The 19028-nt window shown below is 43.0% G+C and overlaps 1 protein-coding gene across 2 annotated transcripts in view; it reads left to right on the forward strand.

Moving 5' to 3' along the window:
- LOC126335559 (UDP-glucosyltransferase 2-like) overlaps nt 1-19028 on the forward strand; it is a 470415-nt gene that overhangs the window by 441301 nt on the left and 10086 nt on the right. Inside the window, exons 5-6 of one of the 2 annotated variants that reach the window (XM_049998977.1) lie at nt 5527-5749; nt 17666-17885. The exons of the other annotated variant lie outside the window; for it this stretch is intronic. Of the exons in view, the coding sequence (XP_049854934.1) occupies nt 5527-5749; nt 17666-17885 (443 nt within the window). The remainder of the gene's footprint in view (nt 1-5526; nt 5750-17665; nt 17886-19028) is intronic. 2 annotated transcript variants of the gene reach the window in all.

Genomic DNA, 19028 nt, shown 5'->3' on the forward strand with positions numbered 1-19028 from the left:
ACACCCGTTGGGCATTTTAATCACAATAGCCATACATCAACACGATATCGACCTTTTCCGCAATTGGTAAACGGTCCATTTTAACACGCGTAATGTATCACGAAACAAATACCGTCCGCACTGGCGGAATGTTACTTGATACCACGTACTTATACGTTTGTGACTATTACAGCGCCATCTATCACAAAGCGAAAAAAATGGTCTAACTAAAACATTCATATTTCTTTACATACTACAAAAATATGTAACAAAAAATGGGGGATCCTATTTTTTAAAAAACTAGTTGATATCCGTTTGACCTATCTCAGCGCCATCTAGCGGGCCAACGATAGCGCCATCTGGTTTCCCCCATCAAGCTAGACGAGTTTTGTGCTTTGTAGTTTTTTCGTTTGATGCTTATTTCGTGAGATATTTAGCCGTGTCTCTGTCACTGGACCACCCTGTAAAATGCTTGCAAAATTTCCTGAATGCGCAAGGACACCGGCGGTGAAAAAAGTCGTAGTTCCAAGAAGGAGTTGTGTGACGTCAACGAAAGCGTACTTCCAAATGTGAAAGATGCTGTTTATTCAGATTTAATGTCAGTCTCGTACGAGTGGCGGTAGTAGAGCCACTATGAGACTGAAAATCAGGTTTGTCCTAAATACTCGCTGCAATGCTCGAGAACGTTAGTTACCTTTGAGATTGAGTTGATGTCAGTGAAGAATGCCTTTAAGGCGACAAAGACGCAGTTATCAATACCTCACTGAATTTGAACGCAGTAGTGTAATAGGGGTACGACAGGGTGGAAGTTTCTTCTGCTACACTGCAGAAAAACTTGGCAGGAATTTAGACCCTGTACATTATTCTGGATGCGGTGGTTAGGAAAATATACGGTCAAGAGAAGACCGGGCTCGGGACGGCTTCGTAGCGTTACCGAGAGGTAAGACAGTCGCGTTCGGTGTGTGGCTCTGGCGCATCGTACTACATCTGTAGCAGCAGTTTTAGTTGCAGTTGGCACCACAGTGACACGACTAACTGCCACAAATCGGTTAATTCAAGGACATGTCGAAGTCAGAAGCCCTATAGCGCGCATTCCACGGGACACAAACCAACGCCGTTGGCGACTTCAGTAGTGCCAAGCGAGAGCTCATTGTAGGTCCTGGTGGAGGTCTGTTGTGATGGAAGCTTGTTCAGCTCGGTGCCAGTGATGGCCGAGTGTTGGTTAGAACGAGGCCAGTTAAGGACGCCCGACTAACGTGAATTCGTGATAGAGACACCGGACCTACACCTGCAGTAATGATCTGGGGTGCGATTTCGTATGAGAGCAGGGGCCCTTCTCCTGGTTATCTCGAGCACCCAGACTGCAAATATGTACGTCAGTATGTTGACTCGACTTGTTGTGCTGCCATTCATGAATAGAATTCCAGGGGATATTTTCTAACACGATAACGCTCGTCCACATACCGTTGTTGTAGGCGAAAACACTCTAGAGGTGTAGACTTGTTTCCTCGGCCTACCCAATCTTCAGATGAGTCTCTAATACATCACGTATGGAACATCATCGACGACAACTCCAGCGACATCCGCAAATATCGTTGAAACGTCCCCTTATAAAAATTATACATGACTGTGCTTAAACTGACACACAATATTTTTAGCGCAACGCAATCTGACTTTCAATAATCCCTACAAGAGAACGACCCTGACTAACATTAACGTATATGTTTCACAAATCCCTTACCTCACAAAATTCTTCGTTACTCGAACTGCTGCAATACAGCGAGCGCCACTACTGCCAGCTAACTAAAAGATTCAAACTACGAAAGTCACTAACTACTGATAGGCACAGTTAGCAAATGAAAGATTTTAATAGAGAACAAACAATTTATTTACCTTTATAGTCATATATATATCAGTTCATGACACCAATTCTTACAAATTCCAAAACTCCGCCATCTCTCTCCCCACGTCCACCACTGCTGGCGGCTCACCTCCAACTGAGCAACGCTACGCGCTGTTAGCATCCAGCTGCTGCTGCCCGACACTACAATGGCAGACAACAATGCAAACCAGCCACAGACTGCACACGGCACAGCCAGTGATTTTTATACAGAGCGCTACGTGGCGTTACCAATAAGAAAACGTAAACAGCCTACTTATATCGTTAAACGTCATTGTACTGACCGAGGATGTGCAACAGGCATATAACTTCATCCCACAAAACTGACGTCTTGTACAACACAACGCGTGAACGTTTGCATGCTTGCTTTCAACAATCTGGCGGCTACACCTGTTAAAAATGTATCAGAATTTCTCATTTGCGATGGATTATTTCGCACTTAAGATAACCTGCGATGATGCAATTTTAATCACTTAAATATTTTATCTAGACAAATGTATTCCTGAAATTTCATTACTCTACGTTAATTATTTTCTGGTGGTGCAATTTTTTTTCTTCCGTGTAATTGGCATTTTCAGTCGAGCAACCTTTCTGACATTCGAACTGCTATTTAGAATGTATACTATTATTGTGCAGGTGCGGTATTACTTTGGATTACGTCATCTTCTCAGAGATTTAGTGAAATGGTGACAGTAGTGATAGGGGTCGTTAGTTACCGACACTGCTCCTGTCTCCTTTCTTGCAAGAACTGCTAAAAAAATGCGTATTTCAATATCTCTGGAAAAATACCCTGAGTTACTTCGGAATGGACGATCAATATTGTAAGGAAACGAATTTTCAGTGCTTTCAGGGTGACACCATCATATCCAGATGCACAATTTTTTCAAAGAAATGTAGGCCTATAAATTTACATTTTTCTTAATTACATGTGACTGAAATTCATATCGATTTCCTTTTTACCATACTGCTTTGTTTTTCTGTCGAACTGCTTGTTCCATTATCTACTAGTAGACATAAGAATGTTTATTAAACTTACTTGCTAACTGTGACTGATCATTTATAGTTATACCATCTAAATTAATAGTGACTTTATCACATTTTGTCAATTTTTGTTCCATCTCTAACTACGTTCAATATAGACTTACTTTACTTGTCTGAACTACTGATTTCTGGTTCAATGTGCAGGTTGCTTTATTTTAAATGGCTCTCCTTCGTAATTTAAAATGTGGCTACAGCAGAATCTTCTCTTGTCCTTGCGAACAGATAAATTTCCCTTTTCTGTTCACAAAATACTTTACTCTCTCTAGTGGTGATCACGGAATGAATGGAAAAGAATACTGAGGATCCGTTAGATGACGACGTTTGGCTTTAGGAAAGGTTGAGGCATCAGAAAGGCAGTTCTGACTTCGCACTTCATAATCGAAGCAAGACTGAAAAAATCAATGTACGTTCATAGCATCTCTCAATCTAGAAAACAGTTTCAACGATGTGAAATGGTGCAGTTTTTTGAATGGTGACATTTTGAGAAAAATAGACGAGAACTACTGAGAAAGACGGGTGAAATACAGGATGTTCTATAACCAAGAGGGAACAATAAGACTGAAAGACCAGGAAAGCAGTGCTCGTATTAAAACTGTGTAAGGCAGGAATGTAGTCTTTTGCTCATGCTGTCCAATCTCTACACAGAAGAAACATTGACGAACATATAAGAAAGGTTCAAGAATGGGATTAAATTTCAAGGTGAAAAGATATCAACGATAATGACATTGTCATCCTTTGTGAAATTTACATCAAACAATCTTTTATATGGAATGAACAGCCTAATGAAAGTACAACATGGACTGGGGAGTAAAGCGAAAGAGGAGAAAGTAATGAGAAGTAGGAGAAATAAGAATTGCGGAAACTTGTTGGTCAGGAAGCAGAGGAGCTTAAGGGATTCTTCTATCCCATCACGAACGAAATAAGGGCAGCCGGCAGGCGTGGCCGAGCGGTTCTAGACGCTTCAGTCTGGAACCGCGCGACAGCTACGGTCGCAGGTTAGAATCCTGCCTCGGGCATGGATGTGTGTGATGTCCTTAGATTAGTTAGGTTCAAATTGTTCAAATGGCTCTGAGCACTATGGGACTTAACATCTGAGGTCATCAGTCCCCTAGAACTTAGAACTACTTAAACCTAACTAACCTAAGTACGTAACACACATCCATGCAAGAGGCAGGATTCGAACCTGCGACCGTAGCGGTCGCGAGGTTCCAGACTAAAGCGCCTAGAACCGCTCGTCCATACTGGCAGGCCGGTTAGTTAGGCTTATGTAGTTCTAGGTACAGGGGACTGATGACCTCAGATGTTAAATCCCATAGTACTCAGAGCCATTTGAACCATTTGAAATAAGGGCATAAAAAGCAGATTCGACCAGGGAACGAGGGCATTCGACGCTAAGAGAAGTTTGCTGGTATCAAATATTGGCTTTTACTAGGAAAAAGTTTCTCAGAATATACATTTGGAGAACAGCATTGTACAGTAATGAATCATGGACACGGGAGAAAGGCAACAGAAGAGAATAGAAGAGATTGAGATGTGGTGCTCCGCAAGTATCTTGAAAATCATGATAAGGAATGAGGAGATTCTCCACAGATGGCAAAAACTAACATAAAGAAAGCAAAGGATGACGGGACTAACGCTAAGGCGTCAGAAATAACATCCTTGGTAGTAACGGTATTTTCAGAGGGTAAAACTTGTAGGGGAAGACAGATTTGGAATAAAGCCTGCATATAATTGAGGACGTAAATGCAAATGCTGCCACATGAAATCTATCAGAAGTGTGATGACTCAAACAAAAACAGTAATGCCGAAAGTGAGAGAGTAAGAGCAGATATTTCTTGCTTTGATATTCATAAAAAAGTTTCAGACTCCTCCTGTCTTTATTTACTTGTGTTTGCAAGGCTAGTGACAGACCAAATTATGTAAGTGGAAGGTGGAGAGGAAGAAAGGGAAGGAAAGGTAAGTACTTACAGATGTTAGCCGCATCAGGCCTTAAATGCAGAATCAGTGGCGACGAGTGAAAATATGTGCTGGATCAGGACTCCAATCCAGGATCTCCTGGTGATTAGGCAGTTTCGTTAATTACTGAGGCATCCAGACATAGTGTTTACCAGAATTGCGTGCACTATCTCGGTACCCCTCCAGTCTGACCCTCGGTCACAACGAGTGCCACCTGTTCTCAGTCGCCTTCCATGTCCTCCATGCTCACTACTTTGTGGTTGTCGCAGGAGGTCGAACGTAAGAATGCATCCGACTGAAGGTGGTGGACTGATGGCCCATCAACGCGAATCAGTTGTATGACTGTATGGTGTCTGTTCTTTCGGACATTGATTGATTCCCACATAAAGTCCTGATGCAGCTGACATAAGTAATTCTTTCCCTTCTTTTCTCCCCTCTCCACCTTAAATTTACACTACATGTGACACACCTGCGGATTCCACATGATGCGTCTTCTTTCTGACATGCGTGAATGAACAGACACCAAGCACTCATGTAGTGGAGATAAAATTGTAGAATAAAAATAAGTTTACCAGATAATTTTTGCTATTAAAAACCCTTAGAAAATTAAAGAAATATACCAGCTTCTGCAAAGGCCTTGTTTATCGCAGGATGTCCAGAAGTTCTTAGACGGAGCAGAGCATGGCGTGATCTACTTCAGCCTCGGTTCGAACGTGCGAAGCAAAGACCTCCCACCTGAGATGATCCAGGATATTCTGCGGGTATTCAGACAGCTGCCACAGCGTATCCTCTGGAAGTGGGAGAGCGACTCGCTGACTTCTCAGCCAGAGAACGTCATGACCAAAAAGTGGCTGCAGCAGCCATCTGTACTGGGTAAGCTGTCCGTAATTCCAGTCCTCCTGTATCATATATAGCCTGAACTACCAAAGGCATACTTAATTTTACTCGTTTACTCCGCACTGCATTCTATCAACATGGATATAGCATTATTAATACGTTATCAGCATTAATTTTTGTGTTCTTCTGCATGCTGTTCCAACGGGTAGAGCACTTTGCTCTTGGACACGGTTTGGCCATGGCCATTCATCTTGGTGGACTTATGCTTGGTAGTCATACTAATATAAAAACCTGTGCAATGATTGCTGGTCGATGACACAGCTACGGTTACAGGTGGCCTAGCCTCTGCTGCAGTAGGATAAGCCTGTGACAGTACTGGGGTAGGACTGAGCAGGTCTTTGAGCTGGAAGAAAGACTCACATTGCAAGGGGTTGGGATTGTGAGTCGGTTAAAGAAAGACTTACATGTTTTGGAGTTTGGCGGGGCGTCAGGACTCCACTTTAGTAGCCAAAAAATTTTGTAATGTCGGCATCCATAGCTTTAGTAATGAATCACCATGAGAAAGACCACTTCGGCTGTAGCATAAATATTTATTTATGATTAACCTACTTTCATGCCAATAGAGGAACATCATCAGGGATATACATCTATTTCGTCATTCAAATACTTGTCTCTATCATCATGAGAACACAGCAGAAGACGTAGGATGTCCCACATTTCGGGGCATGACAATAGATAAAGCCTTGAGGAAGGGTTTCTTCCAGCCTGGGGTGGTACTCACAAGGGGAGGCCGCCAATTGTGAAATTCAGATTCGATTCATACTGCGCATAATAAAAGCTCATGGCCAGAGGTGTAATGTGGAAAAGCACCAAGATGCACTTCTCAGCCGTTGTCGAGAAAATCGACAGTTAAAATAAAACGTTGCCGTGAAATACTCTGTGCGATTAATAATTTTCAACAGAGTCGCGGCGCAGCGGTAAGCGCTCGGGTTCGTAATCAGAAGGTCGCCGGATCGAATCTCGCGCCATGCATTTTTTTAGTATTTATTTTATATATATATATATATATATATATATATATATATATATATATATATATGTGTGTGTGTGTGTGTGTGTGTGTGTGGGTGTGTGTGTGTGGGTGTGTGTGTGTGTGTGTGTGTGTGTATGCACACATATAATTCCCGGCAATCAGTTGCAACAATTATGCATATAATAAGTTGTTGAAAGTCGATTGTCGTGGAAAAACTGACGACTTTGAACATCATTATGTTTTCCGCAAACAAAGTTGTATTTCACAAATGTTATTAATTGTCTTCATAATGTTAACCACGTATAGCGTAAGTCAAACGTTCAAATTAGAATAGAAACCCCAAGAACACGAATTTGCTGTGGCAGGTATGAAATATAAACTCTGTTACTCGCTCGTTACACTTGAAGGACCGATGTTGAATGGGCCGAAACGAACCGCCGCATAACGGCGTAGTTGGCTGCTAACTTCGAAAGAAGGTAGAAGCGGACCCTAGCGCTACTTATAACATCGTCGAAAATCAGTGCCGACATGAGAGCTTTGGTACACGCTGTGAAACAAACGGAAAAATGGAGGCGGTACAACTGGAGAGCGATCCGCCTTGACGAACATGCATAAGAAATTAATGGTTTAAGTGTGTGTGTGTGTGTGTGTGTGTGTGTGTGTGTGTGTGTGTGTGTGTGTGTGTGTGCGTGCGTGTGTGTGTGTGTGTGTGTGTGTGTGTGTGTGTGTGTGTGTGTGTGTGTGTGTATGTGTGTGTGTATTTGAATTACAAAAAAACTAATAATGAAAAAATGTTGCATGGCGCGAGATTTGATCCGGCGATCTTCGGATTGCGAACCCGGGCGCTTACCGCTGCGCCACGACGCTGTAGAAAATTATTAATCTTAGAGAGTATTTCACCGCAACGGTTTCTCTTAACTGACGATTTTCTAGACTACGGCTGAGAAGTGCATCTTGGTGCTTTGCCACATTACACCTCTGGCCATGAGCTTTTATTATGCTCAGTATGAATCGAATCTGAATTTCACAATTGGCGGCCTCCACTTGAGAGTGATATAGGATACGCTCCTGTCGAGGTAATGCTTGGGTGTCATGGGGGGATAGAGATTTGTCGGGTCATGGCATGGAAAATCTGTTTGAGCGCTATGTCAGATGGATGACAGTGCCTGCCCAATAAGGACTTTATGAGATCTTCAGAATTCTAGGCAAAGGAGTCACTGTCGCCAGAGATACGCTGTCCGAGGGGAGCCTGGCTGCTTGAGAGAGATTCTTTGGTGCAAAACTGATGGCCACTCTCAAAATGCACGTACTGTTGGTGGCTGATGATTTTAATGTGGACAAAGACATGGATGGAGCCATCAGAGAGTAAGTGGTCATCATCCACGAACGTGTGGAGCTGGGTTGAGGAGGAGAAATCAGGTGGAAGAAGAGGTGTTGAGCTTGTGAAGAAATGAGGATAAGATGCCTTATCCCTGAGACCAGATTGTGAAGATATCACCAATGAACCTGAATAGACCAGGGTTTTGGAGGGTAGGGAAGTTCGCTCTAGACGGACGATAACCATTATTGCATAGGAGGGTGTCACGGTTGAACATGCACTGGAGGCTATGTTGAATTTCTGGGATGGGATCATTCTTGCAGTTTGTTGGTGGCAAAGCCAGAGCATTGGCAGAGGGGTACTGTCACTCAGTCACCACGATTCATAAGAACAGCAGTGGAGTCTTTGTCTGTAATCAGACAGAATGTGATTGGAGGCTATGTATGCCTATCCTTTCTTTTGCTGAAAGGTTTGTGATTGTAGGAAAGGACCAGGGAAAGGATTGTGAGGCCGAGCTGTTAATAAATAATTTCTTGAAGGTTACCAGGGTATGATCAGATGGGACAGACAAGGATTAGTTGAGAACGGTGGTATGAATTCAGAAACATGTTGTTTTTTTTGGAGTGGTTGGCGGCAAAATAGGTTTACACCAGGTTTGTGAGGGATAGGGACTGGCGGAATCTGAAAAAATCTGATGGTCCGTGTGAAAGGAAGGCTGGGATGAGACAGCAAATTTCAGTGAAATGACATTACGAAGAGGTTGGATATTACTTGGCAGTTTAAGCAGCATTTGAGGAACAGGCAGTGGGATTATGTTTTAACAAGGGACAGGAGGGGGAGGAGGAGGAGATTAGTGTTTAACGTCCCGTCGACAACTAGGTCATTAGAGTCATTAGAGACGGAGCGTAAGCTCGGGTGAGGGAAGGAATGGGGAAGGAAATCGGCCGTGCCCTTTCAAAGGAACCATATCGGCAGTTGCCTGAAGCGATTTAGCGAAATCACGGAAAACCTAAATCAGGAAGGCCAGAGACGGGATTGAACCGTCGTCCTCCCGAATGCGAGTCCAGTGTGCTAACCACTGCGCCACCTCGCTCGGTAGCAAGGGAAAGGGATGCTTTTCTGAACTGGTGCAGAAATATGGACAGTGGCACATTGTGGCAGGAACGGCCTTAGGGAAACGGGAAATATAAGACATGGGAAATTAAAGCATTGGGTGGTTGGAAAGAAAACGCAATAAGAGGCATAGAAATGTCTACAAATGCTAAACAATTCTCACATATACGTAAAAATGTGCAAAAATACTCACAAATATATGAAAACGAGAAAAAATACACATAAATGTGATAAAATACAGGTTAAAATACCTACAAAGAGCCCCAGAAACGTAAAATACTGAGATACGTGGGAAAAAGGACCGAACATAAGTACGGGAGAAGAGAAAGGTGGGACTGAGAACAAGTTCCACATTTTCGTGTGGCACAGTGAGGTGTGGAAAATAACAGATGAAAATACGCAATGGACATGAGATGCTGCACCAACAGCCCACGTTGTCGCAAAGCCACGCACTGCTGAGACCATTCACAATGTGGCTTGGATGCCGGAGCATGTGCTGTTTGGAAGGCGACGAAAAACTCAGGTAGAAGTTAAAAAACAGACACTGGGAAGACACACACATTCACACAAGCATGCACACCGAAAGCACACATGACAACTATCTCTAGTCGCTCCACCAAATATGAAACTCCATCATGTCGAACAGAAGCAGCAGGAAGAGGAGGGTGGGGAAGGGGTGGTATACACAGTCAGGTATTAGTCGAGGGCCGGAGGGGGGGGGGGGGGGGGTGAGTGAGTTGGTTCTGTCTGATGGAGCATGCAGGCAGTAGATGCTGCCAGGAAATGGCTGCCAAACACAGTACTGGGAGGTTATGAGGGCGGGAGGGAGGGAAATGGGGAGTGGACTTCAAGAGAAGAGATGAGGAAAAAGAGATCAGAGATCAGCATACAAAGAGGTTGAGGGAACATGAGCTACTAAGAGGTAGTAGGACAGAGAGGGCGGAAACTGGTCAGTGTAGGCTATGGGCGCAGTAAATTACCATAGGCTCAGGCTGGGATGATTTCTGGAGTAGAAAACATTTTCCAAGGTTCTTCTAATCTATGCAGTTCAGAAAAGTTCACGGTGTAGGGAAGGAGATTGATCAACTGGAAGGTGAATCAGAAAATGAAATAAAGTGAGCAATGTTCTACAACAGTGTGAAATTGACTCCCTGACAATCCAGCACCTCGAGGAATATTCCAGAAGTTATCCAGCCTGCTTAAATCTTACTACTACCGTCGAGCTCCACTATTCAACCCCTATTTTACAAATAGTGTTCCTCCTGGCCAAAGCCTCATAGCATCCCCTCAGTGCCCATTTGATGTTTTGGTCTTTCCACTTCATCTCAAACCCCCTGCCAACTTTTCCCATAATTCAGAGACAAAACAATCCTTCAAACAACATCTTTAGCTCCATAGAAGTTTCAGTACCAAAGAAAGTTTCCACCTGCAGTCCGACACCCAAATTTAACGGTATTGCATTATAAACATTTCTTTGCTGCCAAACCCTCCACCCAAAGCCCACCTAACGTCGACACTAAACCCTGTCTCCCAGTTTATACCACCATCCAATTGTGTTTCTTCCCCTCTCCCACTTAACGACCCCCTGTTTATCTTCCAGAAGCACGTTAACTACACATGTGTCTCACTATCTTCTCCCAGGTCCTTTCCTAAGAAAAACACTCAGCAGAAGAGACTACAGACAAACAAAGCCTCAAATCAGATCTCGACCAAATCATCATATCAGCAGAAAAAGCTTCTGCCTCACCAACCAACCACAAACAGTACTTGCATTTCGACAGCTGCCAAAACTACCTCACGAAAAAATCCATTCTGTACAGAGTGGCAACCTTGGGACAGAATATCTGCAGTAACGAGAACTTTTTTGCCCACTATACTGAAGGCCTAACAAAGGCCTTCACAGACAGATCCCCAGACCTATCCACAAACAGATTTCCTGTGCCGTAGCCTGCATACTTCAATACTCAGACCAACCCTAAGAATCACCTGCAAAGGTACACCCTCTTCATCACCCAATATCACCTCAGACTCAAACAGCTAAACCACATTCTGCATCAGGGCCATGATTATTTATTACCACGCCCTGAGTTGATAGACCCAAAATCCTTTACACACCTCCTAAAGTGCCATTCTGTCGACCTGCCAACCACCCTTTTCTATTTACAATCCCAGTCCTTTGTCAAAGACATTACACACTTGTGGAAGATCCAGGTGCAGGAGCTGGGCAATACACCTACTCAGTACTTAACATTCCAATCATTTCATAGGGTTACCCTACCTCATCAGTGGCTGGACCATCAGTGAAAGCAGCTATGTCATATAGCAGTTTTGATGCAATCACTGCATAGCTTATTGTATCACCGCCAGATTGCAACCAAGAGAAAACATTTTGTGCCCTGTGGCATGTAACTGAACATAACATGTTTTAATTCAGTGCTTCCTTCACAACCTGAGCCAGCAGCATCCTTCCCTCTATCACCAGCTTTTCTGAACTGCACAGACGGGAGTTATCCTGGCCACACGTTTTCGAACCCAAGGCTCAACCTACAGTAACGAACTCTACCTATAGTCTCCACCCAAAAGTGTCAGCCCATCTGTCCTATTGCTTCCTCCAAATTCACACATCCTCTCACCCTCATTGTGCAATGATCTTTGCCAGCACACCCACTGTTATTTCATTCTACTCTGCCCTTGTACTTTTCCATTCCCCATTACCCTCACGTTCCACACCTCAGACACATGCTACAAGCAGCTGGTCATTATCTGGTCCTTGTATGCCCTGCCTTGGCAGTACTGATTTCGTTCCCCCAATCCTGCCCCCTGCTTTCCTTCGCCCTTGACTGTCCCAATCCAGAATGCTGCTCCAATTCAACATGACACAGTTGCAAACTTACCAGAGTGGATGGAGACATGTGGGCATGAGATATGTTTGTTTGTGTAAATGTGGGTGTATTTTGCTTTCTAAAGAAGGCTTTAGCCAAAAACTCAAATGTGTAATAGTCTTTTCGTTGTGCCTGTCTGCATCACATCGTGTAATCTTTGCTGTGAGTAACAGTGTACCCTTTCAAAAGACTGTCGATATTCCAACCTGGACTTCTCATTGTTTCACATCAATTTAGTTCATTATACAGCACAAGCTGTATGGAATATTCCAAAAAGTTTATTTCATCCCTTTCTTGGCGTTCAGTATGACAGACAGTAATAGACGACAGAAAAAAATTGAGTGTAACCTCTTGGTTGACGAAGAAGCTAAATAGAGATTCTTATAGAAATTGGACACCACCACCTGCTTGACCAAATAAGTATGCATTTCCGCTTTGGTCAGGTAGTATTATAACACAGCATCAGTTAGTAGAAGTGGTTAAATGGATGATAAGAAGGTCTTAAATAGTTACTGGCAATGAAAATAATTTTGTAATTACTTTTGAAATAAAACTCACTGCACATACTATTAAAAGAACACCAGATAAGTGTAATGGGATAATTGCTAAATCCTGAATAGATATATGTTAATGGTGGAGGTAAAAGTAAGAACATACTGTTAACGCAAACATGTGACTGAGGACTATTTTTTGCTTTACAATGAAATACGCCGTGGGCCAAAAAAAGAAAACGAAAAACTACGGAGTTATCCGAATGGCAGGGAAATCGGCAGATGCGACATAGGTCTACAGACGATTATGCCTTTACAAAAATTGTATGATCTGTTAAAGAGAAAGAGCTTCCAAAATAGAGCAAGTCATTAACACGTGCTCCATCTCTGGCCTCTATGCAAGCATTGATTGATAGAGTTGTTGGATATCGTGCCCAATTCTGACCAGTTTCAAGGTTAAATAGTGAAATCCCGAAATGGCTGGAGGGCCTGCTCATAATGCTCCAAACGTTCTCAACTGAGGAGAGACCAATCGACCTTGCTCGATAAGGTAGAGTTCTGCAGGCGCAAAGACAAGCAGTATAAACTATTCCCGTGTGTGGGCAGCCATTATCATGCAGAAATGAAAGCCCTGGAAAGCTTGCCATTAAGGTCAACAAAAGTGGGCACAGAGTACTGAAGACGTACCGCTGTGGTCTAACACGGCCGCAGTGGTAACCAAAGCGGTCCTGCTATGAAATGAAATACCATTCCAGACCCCCACTTCTGGCTGTCAAGTGGCATAGCAGGTGACACTCACTTAGGTATCCCACTCCTGTCTGGCGTTTTCGATGGTCATCGAGCTCTTAAATCTGATGTAATGCAGTAGAATTCTCTTCAGTGATAAGTCCCCCTTCGAACTGAGCCTAGATGACCAGCGGAGAAGTGTCTGGAGACGTATCGAACAGCGTTGGGGTATCGCACGCCATACAGCCAGATTGTCGGATGTTCTACTGCAATTCATACCAGAACCCCCTGGTTCTCATCCGCGGCATTGTTGCAGGGCAGTGGTAGGTCGACGATATTCTGCGCCCCGTTTCGTTGCCCTTCATGGCAAGCCATCATGGGCTGACTTTACAGCAAAGTAATGTCCTTCCACTCAGGGCGAGAGTTTCTAATGTTTTTCAAACCCACCTTGGCCAGAAATATCGCCGGACCTCTCCACAGTTGAGAACGTTTTAAGCTCTAGATTTGGCCGATATAATGCGCCAAGTGAATAGGATTTTGCACAATATCCCTCAAGAGGATCTCCAACAACTCTGCCGGCCGGTGTGGCCGTGCAGATCTAAGCGCTTCAGTCTGGAACCGCATGACCGCTACGGTCGCAGGATCGAATCCTGCCTCGGGCATGGATGTGTGTGATGTCCTTAGGTTAGTTAGGTTTAAGTAGTTCTAAGTTCTAGGGGACTGATGACCACAGATGGTAAGTCCCACAGCGCCCAGAGCCATTTGGACCAACAACTCTGTCAATAAACAGGAAGCAGTTGCTTCGTTTTGTTGTTTTCATAAGTCTCAGAGCCCCCAATGAACCATAGACTTTACCGTTGGTGGGGAGGCTTGCGTGCCTCAGCGATACAAATAGTCGTACCGTAGGTGCAACCACAACGGAGGGGTATCTGTTGAGAGGCCAGACAAACGTATGGTTCCTGAAGAGGGGCAGCAGCCTTTTCAGTAGTTGTAGGGGCTAGAGTTTGGATGATTGACTGATCTGGCCTTGTAACACTAACCAACACGGCCTTGCTGCTTCTGCGAACGGCTGAAAGCAAGGGGAAACTACGGCCGTAATTTTTCCCAAAGGCATGCAGCTCTACTGTATGGATAAATGATGATGGCATCCTCTTGGGTAAAATATTCCGGAGGTAAAATAGTCCCCCATTCGGATATCCGGGCGGGGACTACGCAGGAGGACGTCGTTATCAGGAGAAAGAAAACTGGCGTGAAATGTCAGATCCCTTAATCGGGCAGGTAGGTTAGAAAATTTAAAAAGGGAAATGGATAGGTTAAAACTGGATATAGTAGGAATTAATGAAGTTCGGTGACAGGAGGAACAAGACTTTTGGTCAGGTGAATACAGGGTTATAAATACAAAATCAAATACGGGTAATGCAGGAGTAGGTTTAATAATGAATAAAACAATAGGAATGCGGGTAAGCTACTACAAACAACAAAGCGAACTCATTATTGTGGCCAAGATAGATACGAAGCCCACACCTACTACAGTAGTACAAGTTTATATGCCAACTAGCTCTGCAGATGACGAAGAAATTGAAGAAATCTATGATGAAATAAAAGAAATTATTCAGATAGTGAAGGGAGACGAAAATTTAATAGTCATGGGTGACTGGAATTCGGTAGTAAGAAAAGGGAGAGAAGGAAACGTAGTAGGTGAATATGGATTGGGGGTAAGAAATGAGAGAGGAAGCCACCTGGTAGAATTTTGCACAGAGCACAACTTAATCATTGCTAACACTAGGTTCAAGAATCATCAAAGAAGGTTGTATACATGGAAGAATCCTGGAGATACTAGAAGGTATCAGATAGATTATATAATGGTAAGACAGAGATTTAGGAACCAGGTTTTAAATTGTAAGACATTTCCAGGGCAAGATGTGGACTCTGACCACAATCTATTGGTTATGAACTGTAGACTAAAACTGAAGAAACTGCAAAAAGGTGGGAATTTAAGGAGATGGGACCTGGATAAACTGAAAGAACCAGAAGTTGTACAGACTTTCAGGGAGAGCATAAGGGAACAATTGACAGAAACAGGGGAAAGAAATACAGTAGAAGAAGAATGGGTAGCTTTGAGGGATGAAGTAGTGAAGGCAGCAGAGGATCAAGTAGGTAAAAAGACGAGGGCTAGTAGAAATCCTTGGGTAACAGACGAAATATTGAATTTAATTGATGAAAGAAGAAAATATAAAAATGCAGTAAATGAAGCAGGCAAAAAGGAAAACAAACGTCTCAAACATGTGATCAACAGGAAGTGCAAAATGGCTAAGCAGGGATGGCTAGAAGACAAATGTAAGGATGTAGAGGCTTATCTCACTAGGGGTAAGATAAATACTGCCTACAGGAAAATTAAAGAGACCTTTGGAGAAAAGAGAACCACCTGTATGAATATCAAGAGTTCAGATGGAAACCCAGTTCTAAGCAAAGAAGGGAAAGCACAAAGGTGGAAGAAGTATATAGAGGGCCTATACAAGGGCGATGTACTTGAGGGAAATGTTATAGAAATGGAAGAGGATGTAGATGAAGATGAAATGGCAGATATGATACTGCGTGAAGATTTTGATAGAGCACTGAAAGGCTTAAGTCGAAACAAGGCTCCGGGAGTAGACAATATTCCATCAGAACTACTGACAGCCTCGGGAGAGCCAGTCCTAACAAAACTCTACCATCTGGTGAGCAAGATGTATGAGACAGCCAAAATACCCTCAGATTTCAAGAAGAATATAATAATTCCAATCCCAAAGAAAGCAGGCGTTGACAGATGTGAAAATTATCGAACTTTCAGATTAATAAGTCACGGGTGCAAAATACTAACGCGAATTGTTTACAGACTAATGGAAAAACTGGTAGAAGCCGACCTTAGGGAAGATCAGTTTGGATTCCATAGAAATATGGGAAGACGTGAGGCAATACTGACCCTACGACTTATTTTAGAAGCTAGATTAAGAAAAGGCAAACCTACGTTTCTAGCATTTGTAGACTTAGAGAAAGTTTTGACAATGTTGACTGGAGTACACTCTTTCAAATTCTGAAGATGGCAGGGGTAAAACACAGGGAACGAAATGCTATTTACAATTTGTACAGAAACCAGATGGCAGTTATAAGAGTCGAGGGACAGGAAGCAGTGGTTGGGAAGGGAGTGAGACAGGGATGTAGCCCCTCCCCGATGTTGTTCGATCTGTATATTGAGCATGCAGTAAAGGAAACAAAAGAAAAATTCGGAGTAGGTATTAAAATCCATGGAGAACAAATAAAAATTTTGAGGTTCGCCGATGACATTGCAATTCGGTCAGAGACAGCAAAGGACTTGGAAGAGCAGTTGAACGGAATGGATAATGTCTTGAAAGGAGGATATAAGATGAACATTCAACAAAAGGAAAACGAGGATAATGGAATGTAGTCGATGAAGTCGGGTGATGCTGAGGGAATTAGATTATACACTTAACGTAGTAAAGGAGTTTTGCTATTTGGGGAGCAAAATAACTGATGATGGTCGAAGTAAAAAGGAGATAAAATATGTAGACTGGCAATGGCAAGGAAAGCGTTCCTGAAGCAGAGATATTTGTTAACATCAAGTATAGATTTAAATATCAGGAAGTCGTTCCTGAAAGTATTTGTATGGAGTGTAGCCATGTATGGAAGTGAAACATGGACGATAAATAGTTTGGACAAGAAGAGAATAGAAGCTTTCGAAATGTGGTGCTACAGAAGAATCCTGAAGATTAGATGGGTAGATCACATAACTAATGAGGAAGTATTGAATAGGATTGGGGAGCAGAGAAGTTTGTGCACAACTTGACCAGAAGGGATCGGTTGGTAGGACATGTTCTGAGGCATCGAGGGATCACCAATTTAGTATTGGAGGGCAGCGTGGAGGGTAAAAATCATAGAGGGAGACCAAGAGGTGAATACACTAAGCACATTCAGAAGGATGTAGGTTGCAGTAGGTACTGGGGGATGAAGAAGCTTGCACAGGATAGAGTAGCATGGAGAGCTGCATCAAACCAGTCTCTGAACTGAAGGCCACAAAACAAGTCTCACAGGTGGACTAACGCGATATTGATCTACTCAGTTTGTGAAGCTCCCTCTCCTCAATAAATCATCCACTTTTTGGCAGCTGTAATCATTTATTTGTCTGTACATGTACATCACACCTACCGATTTCTGTGCCATTCGGGTAATTCCTTCGTGCCGCGACGTTTTCTTATCTTAAGAGTCCACAGGCATAGCTGTTAGGATACGATCGCAGTGGGAAGTCAATATTTGTATGTCGCTGAACATATGCAGTAATGTTTGTGTAGTCTATATCAATAGCTGAATTAACGCGCTGTCTTTTCCGTGCAGCTCACCCCAACGTCCGCCTTTTCATAACTCAGGGCGGCCTCCAGAGTATGAACGAGGCTGTGTTCCACGCGGTTCCGTTAATGGTCATCCCGTTCTTCGCTGACCAGCAGCATAACGCTGCCAAGGCTGTGCAAGCGCAGATCGGCGTCTGGCTGGAGCTTCGAGACATCACAAAAGATACATTTCAACGTTCCATACGTACGGTTCTGGAAGACACGAAGTAAGTCAAAGTAACGTTTTATAATCGTTACTGCCAATTTAAAATTGTTTTCTAAATACAGCCATCCCTAGGCTTCTGCGCTCATTGCACGCGAAGTACACTACAGAGATGAAGCATCTACGTGACACTTTTTCAGGACAGTTCCAAGACTTTGCAGGTAACGGTCACTTGAAACTTATATAAGTTCTTCTTTGGAAGGTTGTTCAAATTGCGTGTCACATTGGCCACTTTTTCCTGCTTGCCGAACCATGAGGGACCCATGTTGGAATTTGTCGTTTTATTTTAGTTTCGGATTAATAATACCAAGCGTCGTCCCCAATAATGATTTTTCGCAGAAAATAAATGTCAATATTTTCCATTTCAGTCAAGGTGTGCATACGTCTTTTCCCGTTCGGGAGTCAAGATGTGCGGCACAAGCTTTACATCCGCTTTTCTCTCCTACAAAACATTCTGGAACACTCCAGACAGATCTGGATCCACTATTTATACAGTGACAGAAATTATAGTCTGTAACTTTATTGATGAGAACAGCTGCAAAAACCGAAGCGTAGACTTGCTTTCTTCTCGTTCAACAGCAAAGAAATGCATTTATTTGATTTTTGACGTCTCTCTCTATTTTCTCCATCCGTCTCTTCATTTGTCTCTTTTTTTTTTTGTACACCTTGTTACGTCTTTCTCAGTAACTATTCCACTAAATTTCAATACTGTAATTCGTACTAACAATGACAAATTAAATCCTACCTTTGGGCTCTTCCTACCTCTGCCACGCCATTCAGTTAGTATATTGTAAAGCGTATAGTAGTTGAGACAACCGTTCTATTATGATAGACATGTCCTTATCGCTAGTAATAAAACTGATATTATTATAAGAGTAGGCTGAAGTAGGCAGAAGATCAAGAGACTAGCCAGGAAGAATCAGTGTACAAAGAAGTTGGATATGGAAGTACTAATAAATGAGGAGGTATGGATGAAGTTCTCTGAGGCTATACATATTGCGATGATGAACAGATCAATAGGCAATTTAGTTGAAGAGGAGTAAACGATCGTATAATGACCAATGACAAAAGTTGGAAAGAAAAACTTAGGCACAAAGAAGGTAACTGCGATAAAACTATGGGTAACAGAAGAGATACTTCAGTTGAT

Source organism: Schistocerca gregaria, chromosome 2 (genome assembly GCF_023897955.1).
Source record: "Schistocerca gregaria isolate iqSchGreg1 chromosome 2, iqSchGreg1.2, whole genome shotgun sequence".
NCBI classification, from domain to species: domain Eukaryota; kingdom Metazoa; phylum Arthropoda; class Insecta; order Orthoptera; family Acrididae; genus Schistocerca; species Schistocerca gregaria.